The sequence below is a fragment of the Mesoplodon mirus genome (assembly GCF_964341445.2).
Source record: "Mesoplodon mirus genome assembly, chromosome: 9".
NCBI lineage: Eukaryota > Metazoa > Chordata > Mammalia > Artiodactyla > Ziphiidae > Mesoplodon > Mesoplodon mirus.
Genome location: NC_138985.1, coordinates 38,739,684 through 38,765,685, shown reverse-complemented (window position 1 = coordinate 38,765,685; position 26,002 = coordinate 38,739,684). Strand labels below are relative to the sequence as shown.

At 39.2% G+C, this 26,002-nt stretch overlaps 1 protein-coding gene across 1 annotated transcript in view; it reads left to right on the top strand.

Moving 5' to 3' along the window:
* Positions 1-26,002, top strand: part of ELAPOR2 (endosome-lysosome associated apoptosis and autophagy regulator family member 2) — a 179,458-nt gene that overhangs the window by 94,371 nt on the left and 59,085 nt on the right. Inside the window, exons 3-8 of the mRNA XM_082632908.1 lie at positions 9,585-9,780; positions 16,476-16,623; positions 19,838-19,924; positions 22,383-22,488; positions 23,778-23,930; positions 24,545-24,633. Of these exons, the coding sequence (XP_082489034.1) occupies positions 9,585-9,780; positions 16,476-16,623; positions 19,838-19,924; positions 22,383-22,488; positions 23,778-23,930; positions 24,545-24,633 (779 nt within the window). The remainder of the gene's footprint in view (positions 1-9,584; positions 9,781-16,475; positions 16,624-19,837; positions 19,925-22,382; positions 22,489-23,777; positions 23,931-24,544; positions 24,634-26,002) is intronic.

The following is a 26,002-nucleotide window of genomic DNA, read 5'->3' as shown; positions in this document are numbered from 1 at the left end:
CAAACACTGGGATATTTGTTGATTGAATAACCTTGGTGCCATCAAATTAGAGACTGTCTTCGGTGTTTCATTTCCATAGGTGAAACACGGAGATCTAATCAGATTAGTAAAACTTTATTCTACATATGAAAGGACGGAAACATTTTGTCCTCAATAGGCTTAGTTTGGGATGTTGATGCATCCAATTCCAGGTGGGAAGAGTGTTGGAGTTAAATCTGCTCAGCAACACGCTAGTGGTGGGTGAAAGACAGCAACGCGTGAGAGTGTTACGATAACAGATCAGAAACAGGCTCTACATCAGTTGTGTTTGATGGGAGCTGTGGTCGAGGGAGGTTCTTTGAAAAAAGTGTTTTATGAGGAGATGAGAGAACTCAGCCCTCAAAACGGCAAAATCAAGGGCAGAGAAACTCTCAGGAAGTACAGGGTGACCAACACTTTCTAAGGAGGAAAAGTTCAGGATGATAAGAATCAAAGTGTTGGGACCTAATTGGAAGGTGAGAAAACTGACTTCCCAGATGTACTGCTCTGCCCCCGTTGGTGACCTCATCAAATACTCTCAACATTGTCCTTCCCCTGACCTTCGCTGTTAGTTTTTTTTTTCCCATAAACCTTGTGTCATCCTGCGCTCGATGAACTGGAATTTGTCCTCTTCCCCATCAAACACCGAAGTCAAGAAGCCACAGTAAACTACACTTGTGGGTTTTTTTAAAAGATGGAATCTACCTTAGTTAGCTTTTGCTTGTAAAAAAGATGGGAAGTTTTAATCTAGGCTCCACTAATTTAATGGGGATGATAGCTGTGGTGTTACATGGATCAGTTTTCTATGTAACACCAGGAGTTGGTGATTTTTTTTGGGGGGGTGGGGAGGAGGGAGAGCAGGTATTCTGGCTGATCAGTCTTCTCTGCAAAGCGCAGTGACTGTCATACCATCCTAGCTGTTAGGGTTCTGGAGGACCCATTCGCGGGAAAGAATGTTAGAGGCGAGAATCCATTTTCACAGATGGAGAGGCAGTCCTTTGACTGAATATTCTTTTCAGAGAACAGTGAATTAGAGAACATTGGCCAGAGTGGTTTGTATTAATGTACTGCTTTGTATGTCTCCGGTCTCCCTTTCATTTTTGTAAAATGAGAGGTGAAAATTATTTTTTCTCCCTTCTCTGTCAAAGAATTTCACAAATCTGAACTTACAAACATCTCTGTGGCCCCCATCTTCATCCCCAAGTCTTAATGGAAAGTTAAAGGTGGTTATTGGTAGCATCAGGCTTTAAGAATTCGGTTCTGATCATTTAACTGTGCCACTTCAGACTTTGCACAGCAGCTCGTGTGTTAACTCCACATGTGGCCAGGCAGCCCTGCTGGAACTAGAACTCACATCTTTTGACTTCTGGGGCAGAGGTATGTTTTTTGAATGCTATTCCTCTTTACTTCAAATACGAACAGTGGATTTTTCTTAGCTTAGCTATAATAAAATCTTTTAGCTCCATGGTACTGCAGGGAGTCTATTTATTAGGTAGAGAGTCATAGGAGTCATGAGACTCATAGATAGTGAGTCTGCCTGTGGTGACGGTAGAAAAGTTGAACTAAGATGCTCTAGGTCACACAGATGAAGAAACTTGGCATCCATTTTGGGAGGGTTTGTACCAGGTGATCTCGAAAGTCCCTTTTGGTCATTCTGATAGTTTCTTTTCTTTTTTTTTTTTTTTTTAATGTTGAGCCTTCTTTAAAATAATTTATTTTTATTTTTGGCTGTGTTGGGTCTTCATTTCTGTGTGAGGGCTTTCTCTAGTTGTGGCAAGCGGGGGCCACTCTTCATCGCGGTGCGCAGGCCTCTCACTGTCGCGGCCTCTCTTGTTGCGGAGCACAGGCTCCAGATGCGCAGGCTCAGTAGTTGTGGCTCACGGGCCCAGCTGCCCCGCGGCACGTGGGATCTTCCCAGACCAGGGCTCGAACCCGTGTCCCCTGCATCAGCAGGCAGATTCTCAACCACTGCGCCACCAGGGAAGCCCCATTCTGATAGTTTTAAGTGTTATTACATATCATAATTTATTCATTCTATGATCACATCATGCCTCATATTCCATCACCTGTGAACTAGAGTGGAGTAGACCAGTATAGCTCCTCAGTGATCATGGATATATACTCCTCATAGGTACACTGCAGTGCCTGCTGCTGTTAGAATTTGCACAGTGTTACCTTCTGTTATTCTCCTCCAACCTTATCTTGAACATGGCAGACAGGTGATGTACCCACAATCAGCCTGCATTGCTGCCTTGTGGATCTTGACAAGAAAAACACACGTAGTACAAATAAAATCTCAGTGAAACAGATCAAAGATTCCCTTCAGCCAAGGGGAAGAAATGCCTTCAGTGAATAAGAACATCAGCAAGAAATGGCCTCTTTTTCTTTTTCTTTTTAAAAAAGTTTTATTGAAGTAGAGCTGATGTACAGCGTTGTGCCGATCTCTGCTCTACAGCAAAGCGGCTCAGTTACACGTGTATATAATATGTGTATAATATGTGTGAATTTTAAAAATATTCTTCTCCATTATGGTTTATTACAGGATACTGAATATAGTTCCCTGTGCTATACATTAGGCCCTTGTTGTTTATCCATTCTAAATGTACTAGTTTGCATCTACCAACCCCAAACTCCCAGTCCATCCCTCTCCCTTCCCCCACCCCCCTTGGCAACCACAAGTCTGTTCTCTATGAGTCTGTTTCCGTTTTGTAGATCAGTTCATTTGTGCCATACTTTAGATTCCACATATAAATGATATCACATGGCATTTGTCTTTCTCTTTCTGATTTACTTCACTTAGTATGACCATCTCTAGTTGCATCCATGTTGCTGCAAATGGCATTATTTTGTTCTTTTTTATGGCTGAGTAATATTCCATTGTATACATGCACCACATCTTCTTTATCCATTCATCTGTCGATGGACATTTAGGTTGTTTCCATGTTTTGGCTATTGTGAACAGTGCTGCAACAAACATAAGGGTGTATGTATCTTTTTGAATAGTTTTGTCTGGGTATATTCCCAGGATTCGGATTGCTGGATCATAAGAAATGGCCTCTTTTAATGTATTGTTTTGGAGTCTTCCTGTCTCACTTTCATTTTTGTAAAATGAGAGAAATTATTTTTCTTCTTTAAGAATTTCACAAATAAGAATTTAGAAAAGAAAATGTCTGAGCATTCTCCTTGTCACTGGCACTGAGGGAAGAAGAGCAGCCGAGATTCGCTGGATTGAAGCTGATGTTCACCTTCTTTTTAGATGCCATTGCTTACTTCCTTTTTGTTTTCTGTGGGAAGAATTATAAACCTGGCGGGCAGTTGAAGCTTTAATAATCTGATAATGATAATTGATTGGCTAAATGATTGATGAAGGTAAAATTTATCATTTTTGAGACCCACAATCTGTGCATTATTTTCCCTGTTTGTATTTTCCTTAATGGCTGTGAATAATAGTAATAGTTGGAAGAGTGTTCTTCTTGTATAGGCAGTAATGACAATGCCTGCAGCTTTAACCTTGTTTTATTTATCTTATGTAAATGAAATGAGACAATTGAAGAAAATAGACGTATTGGCTCATCTTAATTCTGGAATTGATTTAATTAATCATTTCCCCATGAATATTTGTAACTATTTTTTATTTAGCTATTAACTTACGTTAACAGATACGATAGTTTTACAGTGAATTGATCTTAGTGAAATGTAAATTCAGTCTATTTTGAGGAAGATAAGTCTAGAGTAGACTAGACTAGATGCTCCATGAGAGTAGGGACTATTTCCATCTTATTCACCAAAATATCCTTGGTGCCTAGTGTTTGCCTACTAAATACTAGATAAGAAATATCTGTTGAGTGACATAATATAGTGTGATTCCCATATACTTACCTGTAATGAGAGTGCATAGGCTCCCTATACCATCAACATCTCATTGAACAAGTAAACTGAAAGTTTTATTACTGCTTCTTATTGCTGTTTTAGTAATAACTTTGAATTAAAGTAGCAAAAATGGATGAATTATGAATAAAGGTAATTGATAGCCATCATTTTCCATAGCATAGCCATCGTCTTCCATAGCATGAGGTCTCTGAAGGAAGAAAAGCAAAACTAAGAGGTCCTTGTGATGAAAAGATTAAAAATAGATGTTCTTTATTGTTAGGCATGAATCATAGATGATAATCAGCATATAAATGATTCAATTCAGAGACTATTATTTGGTACATTGTACGGGGTGGTTGCATGATGACAGTAAAGCTTTAAATTTTCATGTCATATTTTATTCTCAGAGTGGTTTTCAGTCTCTCATAGGACCACAAGCAGTCCTGTGAGGGAGGAGGGGAAAGCTGTGTCATCCTTGGAATGTGAATGCATGGAGGCAAGGAGGGTTAAGTAAGTTGCCCAGCCATTTGCTGGTTGGGGACAGATGGATATAAATGTTGTTTTCCACACCTGCATATTTCTATCTTTATAGTAGTATATAGTATATATACTCTATAGTATATATACTATGTATAGTAGAGTATATATAGTTCTCATAGAAGAGAACATAGGCAAAACATTCTCTGACATAAATTGTAGCATTGTTTTCTTAGGTCAGTCTCCCACAGCAATAGAAATAAAAGTAAAAATAAACAAACGGGACCTAATCAAATGTATAAGCTTTTGCACAGCAAAGGAAACTATAAACAAAAGGAAAAGACAACCTATGGACTGGGAGAAAATATTTGCAAATGATGCCACTGACAAGAGTTTAATTTCCAAAATATGCAAATAGTTCATACATCTCAATAACAAAAAAACAAATAACCCAATCAAAAAATGGGCTGAAGATCTAAACAGACATTTCTCCAAAGAAGACATACAGGTGGCCACTAGGCACATGAAAAGATGTTCAACATGCCTAATTGTTAGAGAAATGCAAATCAAAACTGCAATGAGGTATCACCTCACACCAGTCAGAATGGCCATCATTAAAAAGTCTACAAATAACAAATGCTAGAGAGGGTGTGGGGAAAAGAGGACCCTCCTACACTGTTGGTGGGAATGTGAATTGGTACAGTCACTATGGAGAACAGTATGGAGGTTCCTTAAAAAACTGAAAATAGAGTTGCCATATGATCCAGCAGTCCCCGTTCTGGGCATACCTCTGGAGAAAACTCTTAATTCAAAAAGACACATGCACCCCAGTGTTCACTGCAGCGCTACTTACAGCAGCCAAGACATGGGAGCCGCCTAAATGTACATGGACAGACGAATGGGTAAAGATGATGTGGTCCAAGTATACAATGGAATAGTACTCAGCTGTAAAAAAAGAATGAAATAGTGCCATTTGCAGCTGCATGGATGGACCTAGAGATTATCACACTAAGTGAAGTAAGTCAGAGGGAAAGACAAATACCATACATCTCATATCACTTACATATGGAATCTAAAATATGACACAAATGAACTTATTTTTAAAACAGAAACAGACTCACAGACATAGAAGACAAATTTATGGTTACCAAAGTCAAAAGGGGGTGAGGGAGGAATAAGTTAGGAGTTTGGGATTAGCAGATACAAACTACTATATATGAAATAGATAACCAGCAAGGTCCTACTGTATAGCACAGGGAACTATATTCGGTATCCTATAATAAACCATAATGGAAAAGAATATGAAAAAGAATATGTATATATGTGTATAACTGAGTCACTTTGCTGTACACCAGACACTAGCACAGCGTTGTAAATCAACTATATTTTAATTTAAAAAAGTCTTATGTTGTACTGTAAGCGAATTTGAATGAAGAGTATAGTCCTCAAGGTTATAAAAACCCTTCTAATTCAACTAAAAACCAAAGGCCAAGAAAGCAGAGTAAAAGTAGAAAGTAGATGTGGTTAGGACAGAGGGAATAAGGAAAGGAAAAGCTGGTCCTTGTTGATGCCTGCCTGAAGAGGTCGGTAGGGCTGTGTTGACATCATCTCATGGAGTAAATTGTGTTTAATAAGAACGTGTGGCTCTTCCTTTCCTTTGACATGTGGCTCTAGAGCTGCCTTCCAGGGTGGAAAAAAAGGTTGAGGAGGAGGCAATAATTAAAATACAAAAAGCTGTAGACTCTTTAGCTCATCTGTATTACTAAAGGCCCTATAACTATTCACCTAACTTTGACCATGGAATTATTCTAAAGAGATGTAAAACCATCAATCCAGTGGCAGAATTCTGATTGTCCCAGACCCCTGAATTATATTATTAATAATTGCAGCTAACAATTATTATGTGCTTTATGTCAGGCACACTGCTAAATGTTTTATATGGAATATCTCATTTACTCCCAAAATGCTTGTAGATAGATATTACTATTATTTTCCTTTTATAGGTGTGGACATTGAGGCATATGGAAGTTAGTAACTTGCTAAAATATTTGGTAAATGTGTGTGTTTCAGCTATAATATATTAAAAATTTCATAAGATACCTGGGGGTAGGGAATTGTTATTGCTTTATAATGCACATGAATATTTTTTAACAGTTCAAGACAGCAAATGAAGAAAGATGTGAAATATAATAATGAATTAATTTGACATTACTTGCCCTTTTTGCAATGATTATAATAATTATTGCTTGAATTGAATTTTCTTGGGACATGAGCTTTGGAATCAGAGAGCTAAATTTGAATATCATCTTTGCCACTTGTTAATTGGATAATTTTCTAATAGGGTTATTTAAATGTACTGTGCGTCAATTTTTGCTTCTGGTGAATGGGCATAGTATCTTCCTCCTTCACAGATCTATTAAAACACATCAATCCTGATTATTCATGGATTCCATATTTGCAAATTTACCTACCTTAAAAATTTATTTGTAACTCTCAAATCAGTCCATGTAATACTTTCACTGTCATTTGCAGACATGTACAGAGCAGTAAAAATGAGTCATCCGACCATGTGGTCCCAGCTAAGGTTGAAGATGGTGACAGGCTGCCTCCTTATTTCATTTTGCATACTGCCAACTGTGTCATTTGCACAGTCTATTTAATACCATGTTTTTTGCATTCTTATGCTTTTTATTGGTGATCTTACTGTTTAAAATAGTGCTGAAGTGCTGGCTGGTGATCCTAAGTGCAAGAAGGCTGTCCCTTGCCTTTTGGAGAAAATTCACGTGTTAAATAAGCTTAGTTCAAGTATAAGTATTAGTTAAATAAGCTTAGTTCAAGTATAAGTATTAGTTAAATAAGCTTAGTTCAATTATAAGTATTAGTGCCGTTGGCCATAAGTTTAATGTTGATGAATCAACAACATATTTTAAATAAGATGTTTTCTGGCTGAAAAACCCGTAAAACAAGATATTGATGAAGATGATACTGTGACTTGTTGATGAAGATATTGATAGAGAATCACAGGGGCCTAAGCCTGTATTTTCCCCAGGAGCAATGGTTCATTATTTGCCAGTTTAGTTTTCACGATAACTTTGTACAACTATCGTGAGTAAAAAGAGTTGGCTGTGTTATACTCAATACATTTACTGTTAATGTTATCTCTCAGTTTTCCTTCTGACCTTAGAGAAATACCTCCGAAAGAGTTGGCGATATTCTTAATGACTTTAAAGGGCAATGGACACTCTCTGAAATATCACAAACACAATCATCTCCTTTTTAGAGTCTAGGGTCCCTTTTAACAACTTATCATAAAAAGTTACTTCTTACTATTTAAGTTAAAAGTTCAGTTTTGGACACTAGACTAAACTGTCTTCAAAGATAACTGTTTTATCAGAAAGTAAATATTTTCAGTTTGGCAGGCAGTGCAGTCTCTCTCACAGCTATTCACCTCTGCCACTGTGGTGTGAAAGTAGCTATAGACAATATGTATATGAACGGTTATGACTGTGTTTCAATAAAACTTTATTTACAAAAACAGGTAGCAGGCCGGATTTGGCCTGTGAGCTCTAGTTTGCTGACCTTTGATTTAGTGTAATGTGGGCTCTTGGTTTATGGTATTGTTTATCAGTTTGCTAGAAGACCTATAAACCATAAAAAGTAAAATAAATTTTTTTCTATAACTGTTTCTTGATATGTTGTAGTGATCATAATCACATGTTGTGAGCATTTATTAAAGGCAAGGCACCGTGCTAACCACTTTATACTATTTTTTAGTTTCTCATTGTAGCTCTATCAGGCAGCACTATGATTATTATCTTATTTTTTCAGAGATAGAAACTGAGACCCGGAGAGGTGACGTATTTCACTCAGGGTCACAGATTTAGGGAGTGGTACAACTTGACCCCAAGATAGTTTTGACCTTATAGCCAGCATGCAATACTTTTTGCTTAACCTTTCCTTGTTTTCTGATGTTCTGCTAATTTAGGGATGTTGATTTGAGGGTTAGAAATGCATTGTACAGCATCTTAAGCTTTTCTGAAGAAAAACATTTATTCAGTGGATAAGTAAGTAGATGAGTGTGGGTTTTAGCTCTATTTCTTTAATTCGTTTTTTCAAAATTAGCTTGTTTTATTTCTTGTTACATTTCCAAATGTATTCTAAAAGGGAGTTTACCTAAATGAGAAGTTTTGCTGCTTCGCTCTCGGCTGGGAGATTTGTTTTTCTTCACTGGATAATTTAGAGGTCTTATTTTGTTCTTGTTTCTTTAATATCCTGATTAAAGGATTAGAAAGCTCTTTGCTACGTTTGAGTCACTAATACTGCTCTGAGCACAGAGCCCCACTCTTGGGGGACATAGGTTTGCGTTTGCTGAATGAATAATAACTTAGCGGCAGAATTGCCGTCTTTTCTATAACTGTGTCAGCTGTCCTGCGCATTGCCTGTGGCTGCTGTTTTCTGGCTGTACTTCTGAGCATTAGCACAGAACTTGGCATCATCAGTAAAAAGAAGGAGGTTGTGGAAATAACTCAGTGGGAGTCGTGAATAGTGAAAACATGGATTCATGGTGGAGATACTTGTTTAGCTATTGCATGTGAAGCACTACCCTCTCATTATCCCCTTTATGTTTACGTCACTCACTGGTTCATCCGTTTATTTGCACTCAGTATTTGCCCGGTACAATTAGGAATTCAAAAATAACAATGATCCCTGCTTTCTGGAAGCTTGAAGTCTCACATCAATTGATAAGTGATACCTATCTATCCATCCATCCGTCTGTCTATCTTTAAGGGGGGTATTATGAGAAGAGTATTGTAGGAGCACAGAGAGAGGCACAGTTGACTGCCTGGTGGGGTAAGGCCCCACCTTCTGTTCTGAAGAGGGTCATTTTTTGACTTAGGAATGGGAGTTTTCCAGGTGAGCAGGTGCGTTGGTCCGCATCTCCGAAGAAAGACCACAGCGGCGAGAAAGAGGATGAAATATTCTGGGAGTGATAAGAATTTTGTTATGGTTGGAAGAGAATGGGTCAAGGGATGAGCCCGGTAAGATAGGTCGGGGTCAGACTGTGAAGTGCATGTAGTGATAAGGGAGATTTTGGAAAGCTTTAATTAGGGTGTGACCTGATCAGAGCTTTATAAAAATAAGGCTGGTGACAGTGTGAAGGGGAGGAAATTGATGGGGGGTGTGATGACTAATGGATTATACATTCTTCTGCCTTCCAGCTTTCTCCTGTGCTTCTGGGGAGTATCTAGAAATGAAGAATCAGGTATGCAGTAAGTGTGGTGAAGGCACCTACTCCTTGGGCAGTGGCATCAAATTTGATGAATGGGATGAATTGCCAGCAGGATTTTCCAACGTTGCAACATTCATGGACACTGTGGTCGGCCCTTCTGACAGCAGGCCAGATGGCTGTAACAAGTAAGAATCCAGAGGAGCCTTGAGAAGGGTGTGGTTGCTCTTTTCCAGAAAGATGTTGAGGATAATCTTGATAGTGATTGGGATTATAGATAAACTAATTGCAAATAGTCACAGTTTTTTTTTAACAGTCCTTATGAGTAATGTAGCTGAACTTTCATGAGGTTAAAATAGTTGCTCTTAGGACATAATAGATACTGTATGCAAAAAATTCAATAAAGCTATTAAGAAAACAAATTAATTTTCTAATAATACATGCATAACTATATGAAAGTCAGTGGTGTTTCTACAAACCCTTCTGTAATTTTAATGAATAACTTCAATGTTTTTTCTTTTCCCCTGAGAGGAAAAATGTATAACCTTCATTTTGACACTTGAGTGTCTCCAGTTACAGAGTGGGTTAAACACCTAAAGTGGAAAGCAGCTTTACTTAATTTCCACCTTTTTAACAGGAGATTATTAGGTTTGCCTGTGACAACATTGGAGGAATGATAAACTGTTTTGAAAAAACACAAAATGTTTATCTTTGGGCTGTTACCCTTCCTGTTTTCTTGTATCGACTATGTAACATTCCCCTTTCACGTGGCCATGTTTAGGAGAATTTAACTTTAGGCCTCGGGCTACCTTCTGACAAGGATGGTTTCTCACGACTCAGTTTTTTTTACCATGAGCTAAAGATGCTGGGGAATTATTTAGCTGTGATAACAGATGTGTTTTCTCCTCCCTCGTTCCTACCTTCCCTCCATTCCCCCTTGCTTTATATAGCTGTCTCTCTCTCTGCCAGGTGACATTTTTACTCTTCTGATAACAGTCATTTCATCACGTAGGGTTGTGACGTTAGATAGCATTAACAGAATTGTTATATCTAATAATTCTAACTATATATAAAATGTATATGTGTGTGTATATACATGTACATTTGTGTATATGTACACACATGAACGATGTGGGAATTATGGGTGCTCATCCTCCTTTGAGTTGAAAATCCACTTATAACTTAACAGTTGGCTTTTTGTATCCACCCTTTGGCATCTGGCGGATTCAGCCAACCATGGATCAAGTAGTACTGTAATGTGTCTTTAGTGAAAATAATCTGCGTATAATTGGACCCATGCAGTTCAAGATGTATATTTATCTATGTACATACACACACACACACACACACACAAGCATCCCCTGCTTTTCCCAAGGTTGCTTTATATCATTTCGCTTTTATGAAAAACCTATATTAGTACCTGTTTTTTGCTAACCAAAAGAAATCTGAAGAGGATTTTCGCTTTTACAAAAAAAAAAAAAAAAAAGGGCAAAAAGCAAAAATACTGTTCAGCATTGGTTTTGCAGCAAGCGGGGCTGTCATAGCGGCTGTGTGCACCATGGGCAGCGAGAGTGGCACCAAGCCCTTTCCTGGAACTGCATGCAGCATCTCAGCATCAAGCCCCCGTAACTTTGAACTGTGTCTGAGATCTATGCTTTATCTTGATTTATTTTGTAAATCCATTAGTAAGATGTGTCCTAAGGTAGTTGCTTCTTTGCTTTGCGCCATTTCCGCTTACGAAAGGTTTCATAGGAACACTGTACTTTTGTGTAACGTGGGAAACGTGTGTGTGTATAATTTAATTCAATTTTTTTAAATAAAAGAGTTCCTTAGAGGAAGGTACTAGTAGGATGTTATGAGACCTCAGATCTTTGTCTTGGTGGGCAGGAGATATTGATGTGGCTTCTTTTTCTAATTCCAATAAACTTGGAATTGTTTATTCATTAAAGAGATTGAATGATAAGCAGAAAATTTTCAGTGTATTGAGTATAACTGTCTCAGTGTAAATTTCAGCCTCTTACTTTTTTGCTTATCTCCCTTCCTTCCTCCCTCCTTTTTTCCTTTCTTCCTTTTTTTCTGTCCACCCAATACTGTATTCTTTTTTTAAAATTAATTAATTTATTTATTTTTGGCTGTGTTGGGTCTTCATTTCTGTGCGAGGGCTTTCTCTAGTTGTGGCAAGCGGGGGCCACTCTTCATCGCGGTGCGCAGGCCTCTCACTATCGCGGCCTCACTTGTTGCGGAGCACAGGCTCCAGACGCGCAGGCTCAGTAGTTGTGGCTCAAGGGCCTAGTTGCTCCGCCGCATGTGGGATCTTCCCAGACCAGGGCTTCAACCCGTGTCCCCTGCACTAGCAGGCAGACTCTCAACCGCTGCACCACCAGGGAAGCACCACCAGGGAAGCCCCCAATATTGTATTCTTTTTACTTCTTTTTAGTTGCTTGGGTCATATGGAAAGATGTTCATTGACCTTTATAAGAAACTAAGAGCTTTTCAAAATGGCTGTAGCATTAGAGTCCAACAGTGCATTTGAATTCTAGTTGTTGTACATATTTACCAACATTTGTATTGTCAAGTCTTGTTTTATTTTAGTCTAAGTGTGTGTATGAGAAATAATATCTCCTTGTGGTTTTTATTTGCATTTCCCTTCTTTATAAAGGTGTTGAGCACTATTCATATGTCTGTCCATTGTCTATATGTTTTGTGCGTGTGTGTGTGTGTGTGTGTGAAGTGTCAAAATGTTTTACGCATTTGCTATTTTTTGGGGTCACTTTATTATTGAGCTGTAGGAGTTCTTTGTGTATGCTAGACATGAGATCATGTCATGAATATATTTATTTAATATTTAACATATACACATATGCATGCAGAAATACATGTATGTGTGCGTAACATTTCCTTCTGTCTGTAGCTTTTGCCTTTTCATTTTCTCAATGGTGTCCTATGATAAAAGTTTAACATTTGAAAAAGTACAATTTATCACTGTTTTCTGTTATGGTTAGTGTTTTTATATCTTCAGATATCTTACAAAGGCCACAAATTACAATATCTATTCTTAAAGTGTTATTAGCATTATTATTGTACTTTTATATAATATGTAAGTTTTATGTAATACGTAAAGTTTTACACCAGTGTAGTTCCCTTTACACCCTCATCTTTGAGCTACGATTATATATTATATTTAGGAACACATTATAAACCCAATAATACAATGAAATGTTTTAAAAAGAATCAATTGATGGGATTTCCCTAGTGGTACAGTGGTTAAGAATCTGCCTGCCAGTGCAGGGGACACGGTTTCGAGCCCTGGTCTGGGAAGATCCCACATACCGTGGAGCAACTAAGCCTGTGCGCCACAACTACTGAGCCTGTGCTCTAGAGCCCGCGAGCCCCAACTACTGAAGCCTGTGTGCCTAGAGCCCATGCTCCACAACAAGAGAAGCCATCACAATGAGAAGCCCGTGCACCTCAATGAAGAGTAGCCCCTGCTCGCCACAACTAGAGAAAGACCTAACACAGCAACGAAGACCCAACACAGCCAAAAATAAATAAATTTTTTAAAAAATCAATTGTTTTTTAAAAAACTTAAGAGATAAAAATATGCTTATCTACATATTTATCATTATTGGTGCTCTTTCCTCCTGTATATAGGTTGGCATGTTTATCCAGTATTATTTTTTTCATCCTGTAAAATTTTCTTTATCATTTCTTGTAATGCAGGTCTGCTGCTCACAAATTCTCTCAGCTTTTTTTTGTTTAACCTAAAAATATCTTTATTTTAGCATCAGTTTCAAAGAATATTTTGTTGGACGTATGAGTCTGGGCTTTTACTTTTCCCTTTCCATGCTTTAAAGATGTTCCATTACCTCTGAATCTCTCCCATATTTGTGATAAAAAAATTAGCTGTAGTTTGTATGGTTAGTTCCCTTCTACGTAATGTGGTTTTACTTCCCTGACTACTTATAAAATGTTCTGTGTATCTTTGCTGTTCAACAGTTTGACTGTGATGGTGTGGTTTTCTTTGTATTTACTCTGCTTGAAGTTCACTGAGCTTCTTGAATTTGTAGGTTGATATTGTTACCAAATTTGAGAATTATGTTAACCACTATTTCACCAATAATGCTTTTCTGCCCCTTTCTCTCCCTCTTTTCCTTCTATGATTCCAATTGCATGTATGTTAGGCCACTTGGTGTCGTCCAAAAGTCACTGAGCCTCTATTTTTTTCCCAATTTTTTTCTCTTAGACTTCAGATTACATAGTTTCTATTGCTGTGTCATTGACTATTTCTTTTGCAGTCTCAAACTTGATCTTAAGCTCATCTGTTGAATTTTCAATTTCATGTATTGTAATTTTCAGTTCTAGAATTTCCATTTAGTTTTAAGAATGGTTCTTATTTCCCTTAAAATAGTTGAGATTCCTCATCCCTTCACTCGCTGTATTTATCTTTTATCTGATGTTGTTGATTATATTTTGAAGAGCTGTCTTAAATACATGTCTGTTTCTTTTGTTTTTTTTTGTTTGTTTTATAAATCTATTTATTTATTAATTTTTGGCTGCATTGGGTCTTTGTTGCTGTGCATGGGCTTTCTCTAGTTGCGACAAGCGGGGGCTACTCTTCATTCCGGTGCACAGGCTTCTTATTGCTGTGCCTTCTCTTGTTGTGGAGCACAGGCTCTAGGCTTGTGGGCTTCAGTAGTTATGGCACGTGGGCTTAGTAGTTGTGGCTCGCGGGCTCTAGAGTGCAGGCTCAGTAGTTGTGGTGCACAGGTTTCATTGCTCTGCGGCATGTGGGATCTTCCCGGACCAGGGCTCGAACCTGTGTCCCCTGCATTGACAGGCAGATTCTTTACCACTGTACCACGAGGGAAGCCCCTGTCTGTTTCTTTTTTTTTTTTTTTTTTGCGGTACGCGGGCCTCTCACTGCTGTGGCCTCTCCCATTGCGGAGCACAGGCTCTGGATGTGCAGGCTCAGCGGCCATGGCTCACAGGCCCAGCCGCTCCGCGGCATGTGGGATCTTCCCGGACCGGGGCACGAACCCATGTCCCCTGCATCGGCAGGTGGACTTTCAACCACTGCGCCACCAGGGAAGCCCCTGTCTGTTTCTTTTGATTATCTTTTTTCTCAATTAAGGGTCATACTTTCCCACTTCTTTGCATTCCTAGTAAATTTTTATTGTATCTTGGGCATCATGAATGTTAAGATGTAGGGAATGTGGATTATTTTTTTTCTTTCATTTAAAAGATGTTGGATTTTGTTCTGGAAGGCAGTTTATTTACAAGAAGAATGCCTTGATCTCGTCAGGTCTGATTTTAAAATTTTTTTTTAGAGTGGCTCGATATTGGTTTCACACTTAGTTCTAGGTCATGGTCTTTACTCTAGGGCAAGAGTTGGGCACACTGTGGCCTGTGGGCCCTCCCTCGGTTTTTGGAAGTAAAGTTATATTGGAACACAGCTGCACTCATTTATTTATATATTGTCTATGGCTGCTTTTGAACGACAGTGGCCTAGTTAAGCATTGCAGGAGAGACCAGATTCATAAATTCAAAATTACTGACTCTCCGGCCCTTTATGAAAAAGTTTGCTGATACCTACTCTAGGGCATGGCCCTTATTCCTGAAGTGTGGCAATTCTGGAATCTCAGATGAATGTCCAATGGGGTTATTACGTTTTCTCCTTTCTGGCTGTCCTGGAGCTCTAGTGACTCCCATAAAAGTGACCTCTCTGATTATGTCTTAGCTTTGCAATGGCTGTTCGCTGGTAGGCCTGCCCACTCCAGACCCAAGCCTGAACCTTCAGAGAAACTCCGTGTGGACTTCTGGAGCCCCTGTTTTCTCTGCATCTCAGGCCTGAACATTCCAGTTGTTTCAGCTGCCCCAAATATTCATCCCTGCTCCTTTGCTCAGTGAGATCACTGTGCTCTGCCTGGGTGCTATCTCCCTGTGCCATGGTCTGGAAAGTGTCCTGAAGGGTGAGGTCAGGGTCAATTTGGGCTTTGTCTCATGTGTTTCCTGCTGTCAAGAATCTCAGTCCTTCACTGCCTATTGTCAAATGCCTGAACATGGCTCACGTGTTTTGTTTAGTTTACTAGATTGTTAAAGAAAAGGGCAAATCCAATGCCAATTAGTGCGTCATGATGGGATGTGGAAGTCTCAGTCTTTCATTCAAAATTTTTTTTTCTGTTAGTAAAAAGAAAATAATTTGCCAAAATCTCACTTATCATCCAGATAGAAAGTTAAATTTGAAGAGAAGGATAGTAAGTTGTGCTGTCATATGGTTTGGTTGGAAATTTTTTTTGGCCCAAAAGTTGGCACGTGACTCATTATTGATTAATCTAAGAACTAGATGGTTAGATTTACAACCCAACTTTTATTCACTAGTGTATTTTCTTAATATTTCATTTTATTTTTTAGATAAAATTTCCAATCAGACTTTTACCCCTACTATATATTATGACACTGTGATCTATATTTTATTTAGGTTCACTTTAAATTGGCTTTTTCTAGGACTATATCTTCTCTCATAATCAAGGAACCCCTGCATTCCCCTGCCAAGTATATGTTTGTAAATAAAACTTTAGATATTGTTTGAGAGAATAACTCCATCTAAGACAACTGGAATTAGTGATCATCTGTTTAGCAATCAAATTTTTGGTGAAAAATAACAGTTACATAGCAACTTGATTGTTTAACCATGCCACCATTTAGGAAGTCATGTGCCACAAGAAATGAACCTTTTTCCAGCAATGGTGTTGGCCTGTGAGTTCCACATGAGCTTCAGACTCCTCTGCTGTGCTTTGTCAATGGAACCGCTTTTAAATCTCAGTTACAGAACTTGTGAAAAAAGGTTTCTGAATGCTGACATGAAATGGTTTTGTTTCTACAGCTCTTCCTGGGTCCCTCGTGGAAATTACATAGAGTCCAATCGTGATGACTGCACGGTATCCTTGATCTACGCTGTACACCTCAAGAAGTCGGGCTATGTTTTCTTTGAGTACCAGTATGTGGACAACAATATCTTCTTTGAGTTCTTTGTAAGGGCTTTTATATTCTAGAATTCACTTTTTAAAGGACATTCATATAAAATTTCTCTTAATCATTTGTTCCCATTCCATTGTATGCCTCCTTGGTTTTTGTGTTAACTGAAGCTTTCAATATGAAAAGAAGTGTTATTTTTTGTCTATAATATTTTCTGGTTAATATTGTTTCTTTAACTTTGAGCTCTCACCTTGTAAAGTAACATTGGGCTTGTTTTTCCTTTTGGATGTGATTATTAGGAGACCATTTAGTGGAGACTTCTTGTGTGACAGATATTTTCCCCAAGATTCATTAAAAATTTTTTTCTACCTACAGATGCTACTTTGTTTAAAAATATGTTTTTACCAATTTTAGTTTTTGTTTAAAAGGCTTTTTTGCTCTTTGCAATTTCAAATATTTGAGTTATTTAAGTGTATTCATGGGCAGTTAGGAGTGTCTGTGTGTTTCTGATTCTGCCGGTTTTGTACAATCCAGTGGAATCAATGGATGAGATAGTTGATGTCTCTGACAAGAGATTAAATAACATTACACAATATAGGAAAAAACAATAGTCTAACAGAATGGGCTGTTACCATTAAAATTATTTAACTATTTATATAAACTGTATCTAATCTTGCAAATATTTGTTGTGGCAGTGACTCAGATACTTGAGAAAAACTTCTCAGATTGACTTCTTAAACCAAAAAAAAGTGTGTGTTGTGCAGGCAACTGGGAAAATATCTTGTAAATGTTTCTGTGGTCCAGATTTCAGGAATAAATGTACTGATAATGCTAAAACAAATTTATATTGCTCTTGATAATGGAAATTTCTAAATCAAAAGTTTGCTAGGAAGAGATATTTTCCATGAAGGTATGAGCCTTAGGCTCAAAGTCAAGAGATTCTGGCTCGGGTCCCAACTCTGCAATTGCTAGTTGTGTGTTATTGGACAATTAAGTTAACTTTCTAGCCCTCAGCATTCCTTTTTGTGAAGTGGATTGTAGACAAGACCTTTTAAAGAGCCTCGCAGCTCTAATATCCTTTGATGAGTTTAAGATGTTAAGCAGTATTCAAACAGATTGAGTTTTTAAGCTGCATTTTGTTTGTAAGATACTTCTCAGACTGAATGATTCCCTATTCCATTGGACATTTTTGCAATATTACTAAAATAAAGTTAAGAAGCAAGATAATTGTATAATTGTTAGAATAAGCATTTAGTTTTGTGTTGTCCATTAAGTCCTTTGAGAGTTGTCAGTAAAGGTACTCTTAAGGCATGAAATTTCATTACTTCCTCTCAATGATACCTTTGTTCTTCTGGATGTAGACTGAAAAGGGATGGTGAGTTCATGTTCCTTCTTTTACTGATGTTTCAGCTTTATAAGTTGCAGTTTATTGACTCAGAGGGTCAACACCTTACGGCCATCCTGCAAAATGGTTAGTGGAAAGGAAATGTCTGAAGACTGAAAGATGTAGATGCACCTTGAGCAATTCATAATTGAAAGCAGTAAAGTATTTAATTTTAGGAGCTGGGAGTTTCATTCAGCTCTCCCCTCCACACACACTTTTTTTTTTTTTTTTTTTGCCGTACGCGGACCTCTCACTGCCATGGCCTCTCCCGTTGCGGAGCACAGGCTCCAGACGCGCAGGCTCAGTGGCCATGGCTCACGGGCCCAGCCGTTCCATGGCATGTGAGATCTTCCCGGACCAGGGCACGAACCCGTATCCCCTGCATCGGCAGGCGGACTCTCAACCACTGCGCCACCAGGGAAGCCCCACACTTTTTTTTTTTAAATGATGAAACTGAAATCTGGAGACAATAAATGATTAGACCAAGGTTATACCTTTACCAGTTACTTTTAGAATAACAGGAGAACTCAGATCTGTAGAATGCCAAGAGAATGTCACGATAACGCATGATGTCTGATATCAGCTGAAAAAAACCTTTCAGTTTATCTAAACATTGACCACCAAAGGTATATATATTCAGGGTTCCTATCTGTTTAAAAGTGGCTTACCACTTGCATTAGGATTGTCATTATGTTTATAACATAAATATGACATTTGAATTCAGTTAAAGCAGATGTCCTCAGGAGCAGTCAGTATTGTCTGGCATTTGGCTGTTGCAAGGATCCGTTTTCTAGTTAGTAAGTCAAGACTTGTATGGAAATTTTTTTTTTTTTTGCGGTACGTGGGCCTCTCACTGTTGTGGCCTCTCCCGTTGTGGAGCACAGGCTCCAGACGCGCAGGCTCAGCAGCCATGGCTCACGGGCCCAGCCGCTCCGCGGCATGTGGGATCCTCCCGGACCGGGGCACGAACCCGTGTCCCCTGCATCGGCAGGCGGACTCCCAACCACTGCGCCACCAGGGAAGCCCTGGAAAATATTTTAATGCTGCTATCTGTGAAATTAGTCAGGGGGATGAATGAAGTGGAAAAATGATTTAGAGAAGAGAGAAATAGCCATTTGGGCAGAAGTATACTTGATGAGATGTTATTTTAACCCTACTCTGTTGCTGACTGTTACACAAGACTGTAAAGGTGGCCAAATTTTTGATGTCTAGGTATTCTTCATAGGCCTGGAAGAGTATGTCCCAACTCCTAGGTATTTGGGAAGAATTGTCTGAAAAGTACAAAGTGTTTGGTGCTAAAGATATTAGCTGTATTCATTTGCACTGGCATAGAATATCATTAACATGTGTCCCCAAATACCAGCTGGGGCTTTGACTTTGGCTGTAGCCACTTACCTATACACATTTGGGTTAAGTCCCAGGGAAAGGAAGACAAAGCAGATTTCATTTATTTATTAATTTAAAAATTTAACGGCCCCAAATCTTATAAAAATAAACTTGATTTTTATACTTTCGGGCCTGCCTGGTGAATGCAAGCTTTTACATTTTTGTGATGACTTTTTCCCCTTTATGTGGATTTTCAAGGCTAACTCTCTCTTCCTCTGCCTCTGCCACTCGTGCTTAGCAGCCCCCGCTGCCCCCGCCTTCTTAGTGGCCTAGTCTTTTTGTTACAATAATGAGGATGGTTTACTTAGAGCTACTAACTCATATGCAGTTGTCACTTAGGCTCCAGAGGTCTTGGCACGTTTACTTGTTGAGAATTACTCATGGCCATTGCTTTGTAGACCTTGAAAGAAGCTCTTGCAGCCTGTCCTGTGCTGAGTAACAAATTTGATTAAAGCCATCATTCAAGAAGCTTTACTGGGGCCCTTGTGTTTACTCCACAGATTCAAAATGATCAGTGCCAGGAGATGGACACCACTGCTGACAAGTGGGTAAAACTCACCGACAGTGGAGCATGGGGCTCTCATTCTGTAAGTTTCTCTCTGTCCTCCGCTTCCCACCAACCCCATCCTTCTCCTTCCTTCCTTTTCCCAACCTTTTTTTTTTTTTTTTTTGCGGTACGCGGGCCTCTCACTGTTGTGGCCTCTCCCGTTGCGGAGCACAGGCTCCGGACGTGCAGGCTCAGCGGCCATGGCTCACAGGCCCAGCCGCTCCACGGCATGTGGGATCTTCCCGGACCGGGGCACGAACCCGTGTCCCCTGCATCGGCAGACGGACTCTCAACCACTGCGCCACCAGGGAAGCCCCCACCCTTTTTTTTAAAGTTTATTTTAAGAAAAAAAAAGATCAAAATTGTTTTTTAATTTAGAAACTTCTAGTTAGCAAAGAAATTGTCCCTAAGTTTCATGGACTCAGGCACTCAGGCTCTTTGTAGTATTGTTTTCATGCCTTTCTCTTTCTTCTTCGCTTCCTCTTCCTGCTCTTTCCCATCACACTCCAACTCTCCTCCTTTTAAAAGGGACATTAATAGGAAGTCTACTCAAAATGAATATACAGAACCTCTGAGTATGTAAGTTTACTAATGTGGCAATCACATGAAAGAGAATCAGTGACTCTTGGCATTGGAAGGATCCTTGAGTTTCTTTCATCCAACTTTCTCTGCAGTCTCCCCAACAAATGATTTTCAAGCTTGTCTTGTTGGGGACTGTGCTGACCCCATTGTTGGACAGCCCTACGTATTACAAAATTCATCTATGTCTGGAGCTGAAACCTGCTTTCTGTCTATCTATTCATCACCCATTGTTCAAAGTTCTACCCTTTCTGGTTGTGTCTGGTAGACTAACTACTTATTTCTTTAAGGACAACTCTAAGTGCTTGAAGGCAATTATCAGGTAACACAGTCTCTGAATCTATTATTATTTGAGGCCTTTGGAGTGAGACATGGATTTAAAATCTAACTTTGGTTTATAGTAGTTGTGTTTCTTTAGGCAATTGGCTTCATCTCTTTGATAGTTCATAAGAGAAATGGGACCAGTCTTGCAGAGTTAAATGAGATGATACATGGGGAGGGCCTAGTGTGGTGCCTGCAGTGTAGATTGGACACTGTTTCAATAAGGGACTGCCCATCCTTGCCTTTGTGTTGTAGCAGGTACCTCATCCTTTTTTGTTTTGTTTTGGGTTTTTTTTGAAAAAAATTTTTTTTTCTGCATTGGGTGTTTTTTGCTGCATGCAGGCAGGCTTTCTCTAGTTGCGGTGAGCAGGGGGCTACTCTTCCTTGTGGTGGGCGGGCTTCTCACTGCGGTGGCTTTTCTTGTTGTGGAGCACGGGTTCTAGGTGCACGTGCTTCAGTAGTTGCAGCACGCGGGCTCAGTAGTTGTGGTTCGTGGGCTGTAGAGCACAGGCCCAGTAGTTGTGGCACACGGGCTTAATTGCTCCGTGGTATGTGGGATCTTCCCGGCCCAGGGATTGAACCTGTGTCCCCTGCATTGGCAGGCGGATTCTTAACCAGTGCGCCAACAGGGAAGTCCAGGTACCTCATCGTTGAGTGATTAATATGATGCACCCTTTCAGAGTACTTTTTTGATCTGTATGCCTGGAAGTGATATTAGTACCACTTAAGATCCATTCACCTAAGCATTAAGTCCGCTGGGTTTTGAAGGTACAAGTAACCCTTGGCAAGAAATACACTTTCTTCACTTACAAAGACTTAACACAAAAGGAAAGTACTTAACACAGTACTTCTCTGAATCTCTGGCAGGGTCAATTAGTCAGATATGTTTTAATTTTATACTGCTTGAATTTGGCCAGCCAGAGACTGCATAGAAGAGTAGGGTGGCAAATGAGAAAGCAAGGCACCCTTAACATTAGTTTACTTGACTGAATCAGCATGAAATTGATCAGAAAAGTAGTTTGATTTATAAATATAAAAATGTTCTGGTGGCAAAGGAAGCAAATATTAGACGTGGTATCATTTAAGTTCCTGAGTCATAGAGTTAAATCGGGTTATTCTATTAAAATAGTCCTATTTTTCTCTTGTTGCTGTTGCAGTGTTTTTTGTTAAATAATTTTAAAATGAAGCAAACTCATTCTGTTACCTTTTTGTTTTCAGAGCCCAAAGATCTACTTCTGAATAGTAGCAGCCAATCAATATGTAATTGGGCTAAGTGCCTTTCCCTGTCTAAAATGAGTCCCTTTGAAATATAAACCAAGACTTCACGCAAATGATTTGAAAATCATTTTATCTTTTATCATGCTTGAAGAATTTTCTTTTCCTTTTATGATTACTATATTTTTGGGGCTGGCAAACTTTTTTTTTTTTTAGAATTGAAGCAGAACTTAGGTCTCAATTAACAGTAGATTTAAATTTGTGGGTTCCAAATAATGGTATTTCATTATAATGCATTGAAAAGTGTTTAAGAGATTAGCTTCTAGATATGGTTGTAGGTAGCATGGTTTATCTGACCTGAGTATCTTGTGTTCTCTTTATAGGTAATGTTGAAATCAGGCACAAACATATTGTACTGGAGAACTACAGGCATCCTTATGGGTTCCAAGGCAGTCAAGCCAGTGTTGGTAAAAAATATCACAATTGAAGGTATTTCACGGCAGTCTGCTCTGGTAGTCACCTGTCACATTTAATAGTTAGTTAAAATATTGATTACTTTGTTGGTTTTGCTGGCTCACAGGGATTTAGGACAGAAATTAATATGTTAGACATCATATAGGCCTAGAGACCCTGGTTTTATTCTTGGCAAATTGACTGGGAATTTTTTTTTTCCTATCCCTAAACTGAATTATTTAATCTGTGTGGAAAAAGTAAGCATAATGACAATTGTAGGTGTCTTTAAATAAAAGAAAATAATATTTATTAATAAGATCCTACTATTCATTTGAGAAGTCTCTATTGTGCTGGCATAGTGCTTATTCAGATCACCACTATATCCCTAAAAATAACAGTGAGATAAATATCTTGGCCTGACTGTCTCCTACACCTTTTGCCTCTCTGAACCACCTGTGCATTTTCTGGCTTAGAAGAGTAGCCAGTAAACCCTGGCGTGGTTCATTCTCAATTAGGGCTACTTTTTTTTTTTTTTTTTTTTTTTTTTTTTTGCGGTACGTGGGCCTTTCACTTTTGTGGCCTCTGCCGCCGCGGAGCACAGGCTCCGGAGGCACAGGCTCAGCGGCCACGGCTCATGGGCCCAGCCGCTCCACGACACGCAGGATCCTCCCGGACCGGGGCACAAACCCGCGTCCCCTGCATCGGCAGGCGGACCCTCATCCACTGCGCCACCAGGGAAGCCCAGGGCTACTTTTAATTAAAGCAGTTGATTCTCCTTTATTAAAGTTTGGCTTAACGTTTTAGTACGTTCTAGGTCACCTGTTCCTGCGACGCTAACTCATTAGTCATAGGGACATCTGCTGGCAAAGGCTGGAATTACAAGCCAGAAGAAAAGTGGAGCCTTTCCCAGGGTCCCTTAGGTCTTGTCAGCTACGTAGTGAACAGTGGAGAAAAAAGGAGCAGGTGGCCACAAAGATGAGAGAATGGTATAGAATTGGAGGGAGACTTAGAGTTTATGCCACTTCTGATTAGTGGAGTTGTCTTTTGACAGCTGAGTTTATACATTGACTGTATACCTCTGTCAAGTCTGAATCTCTTGTTGAAGTGTTTGCTCCACTTATGTGTTCAATTCAGTATCCAGCCCAGTTCCTTGCACATAGTAAATACGTTTTTGGTGTTGAATTAATGGGATATAGAAGACCTGGGCTAAGCTTGTTGTTAACACTTCTCTCTCACTTCTGGTAGAGGCAGCAAGGACTCGCTGATGTGCTTGTTGCTGTCGGGTCCTCCCTCCCATGCTCTCTCTGGTTCCCATTACCACACAGGGGTGGCATACACATCAGAATGCTTTCCATGCAAGCCTGGCACCTTCAGCGACGAACCAGGTTCATTCATCTGCCAAGTTTGTCCCAGAAACACCTATTCTGAGAAAGGAGCCAAAGAATGCACCAAGTGTGACGAGGACTCCCAGTTTTCAGGTAAAATGAGTCTCCAGTTGATACTCTTTGTTCTTTTCTTTCTAAATTTATGTTTGTTGAGAGTATATAGTCACAAGCCAGAAATCACACATACGATGTGATGGAAACAGTGGGCCAGAAACCAAAGTGCTGAACGGAATCCATACTGAGTGGGTAAAATAGGACGCCTGATTACCCCTTTCTGCAGGACTTTTCTCTTTGTAATGTTTTCTATTCCACGCCCCCCCCCCCCACAAAGGTAACTATTTGGGATATGTTTATACTTGTCTAAAAAGGTTCATATTGTACTTTTAGATGATTCCTTGGCATGGAGATGTACTTAGAAACTTGTAATTTGTTCCAAATTTACAACATTCTGTGATAATGGAGGAAATCTAATGTCTTCTTGGAAAAACTGTGATATGCTCCTTGTGTATCATGGAAACATTGCTCTAGGGAAAATAAAAATACAGGCCTTTATTTTCTTTAGGCCTAGCTAGTTCTACCTAAATTCCTCTGGTGCAGTTATTTTTACTTTTCACTTGTCTACTTTTTGTTTGTTTGTTTTCATGTTTGCCTTTTCTTAGAGTCACAACATAAATGACTCATTTCTGAAATTCGTTTTCATGTTGCAGAAGAAGGATCCAGCAAGTGTAAGGAGCGCCCTCCCTGTACCACAAAAGACTATTTCCAGATCCACACTCCATGTGATGAGGAAGGAAAGGTACAGGCCGTGTTCAGTCAGCTCCATCCCACGTTTATCTACCCTTTTCCCAATTTGAGCAGACTCGAATTTGTTCATGAGAGAGTTAAATGAATAGATTTATAGTACGTGTGTGTAAGTAGCACGAAGGAAATTTAAGGTTTTAGACTCTGAAGCCCAGCTTCCCAGCTTTGATTTTCGTATCTACTGCTTTTTAGTGATGTGGGCAAGTTATTTGCTCTAAATCTCAGTTTTTTCATCTGTAAAACGCAAATAATGTCAGTACCTACTTCATAAGGCTGCCATGAGCATACATGAAATACTCAATTTAAGGTTCTTAGCATAGTACTTGGCACATAATGAGTGTCCAATCAACTACTGCTATTTTTAACAGTTACATTTTTGTCAGAAATAATATCAGGAGAAGCACAGCCTTAAAGTGTGTTCTGTGACTCACAGGATGGAAATACTGTGTAACTTCTCTTTAATTATTTGGTTACTCAGTAGGTTTGGTCAATAAAAGCCATGCAGCCATAGGCTGATTCAGTTATGGCAGATTGCTGTGTAACTGCATTTAGAAAATGCAAAGTAATTACCATATAAATGGCACTTAGCCAGAGGAATAATGCACACAGGAACTCTGCAGTTGACCTGCCATTGTCTTAATTAAAAAGTTAGGGACTTCCCTGGTGGTCCAGTGGTAAAGAATCTGCCTTACAGTGCAGGGGATGTGGGTTCGATCCCTGGGCATAGAACTAAGATCCCGCATGCTGTGGGGCAACTAAGCCCGTGCACCACAACTATTGAGCTTGGGCACCCTGACTAGAGAGCCCGCGTGCCGCAAACTACAGAGCCCATGCGCCACAACTAGAGAGAGAAAAACCTGCAGCCACACCTAGAGAGAAGCCCGCCTGCCACAATGAAAGATCCCATGTGGCTCAACGAAGATCCCACGTGCTGCCATTAAGACCCGACACAGCCAAAAATAAATAAAATAAATAAATCGTAAAAAAAAATAAAAAAATAAAAAGTTAGCCATACCAGCCTATGTCAGTAGGAGAAACTGAGGTTAAGGTGGCTGTGCTGCAGCATTCTTTGTGTGTTTTTTGCATCTTTGAAATAATGACATTTAATTTCTTGACCTAGTTTGTAACATACAAAGAGATGTCAGTATTACTTTCTTTTCTTAATTTTGTATCCTTAGGTTCTAATCTATAATTTTTATATTTATATAATTGTTAATCTTACCCTTAGTCCTTAGGTTTTTTTAAAAAATAATTTACTTTTGAATACTTAAGACCAAGTATATTCTTGTGTTTTATAGTACAGCAAGTACTTACTAACTCAGAATAAGTCAAAGGAAGGCCAGTTTAAATTAATGGAAAATTTC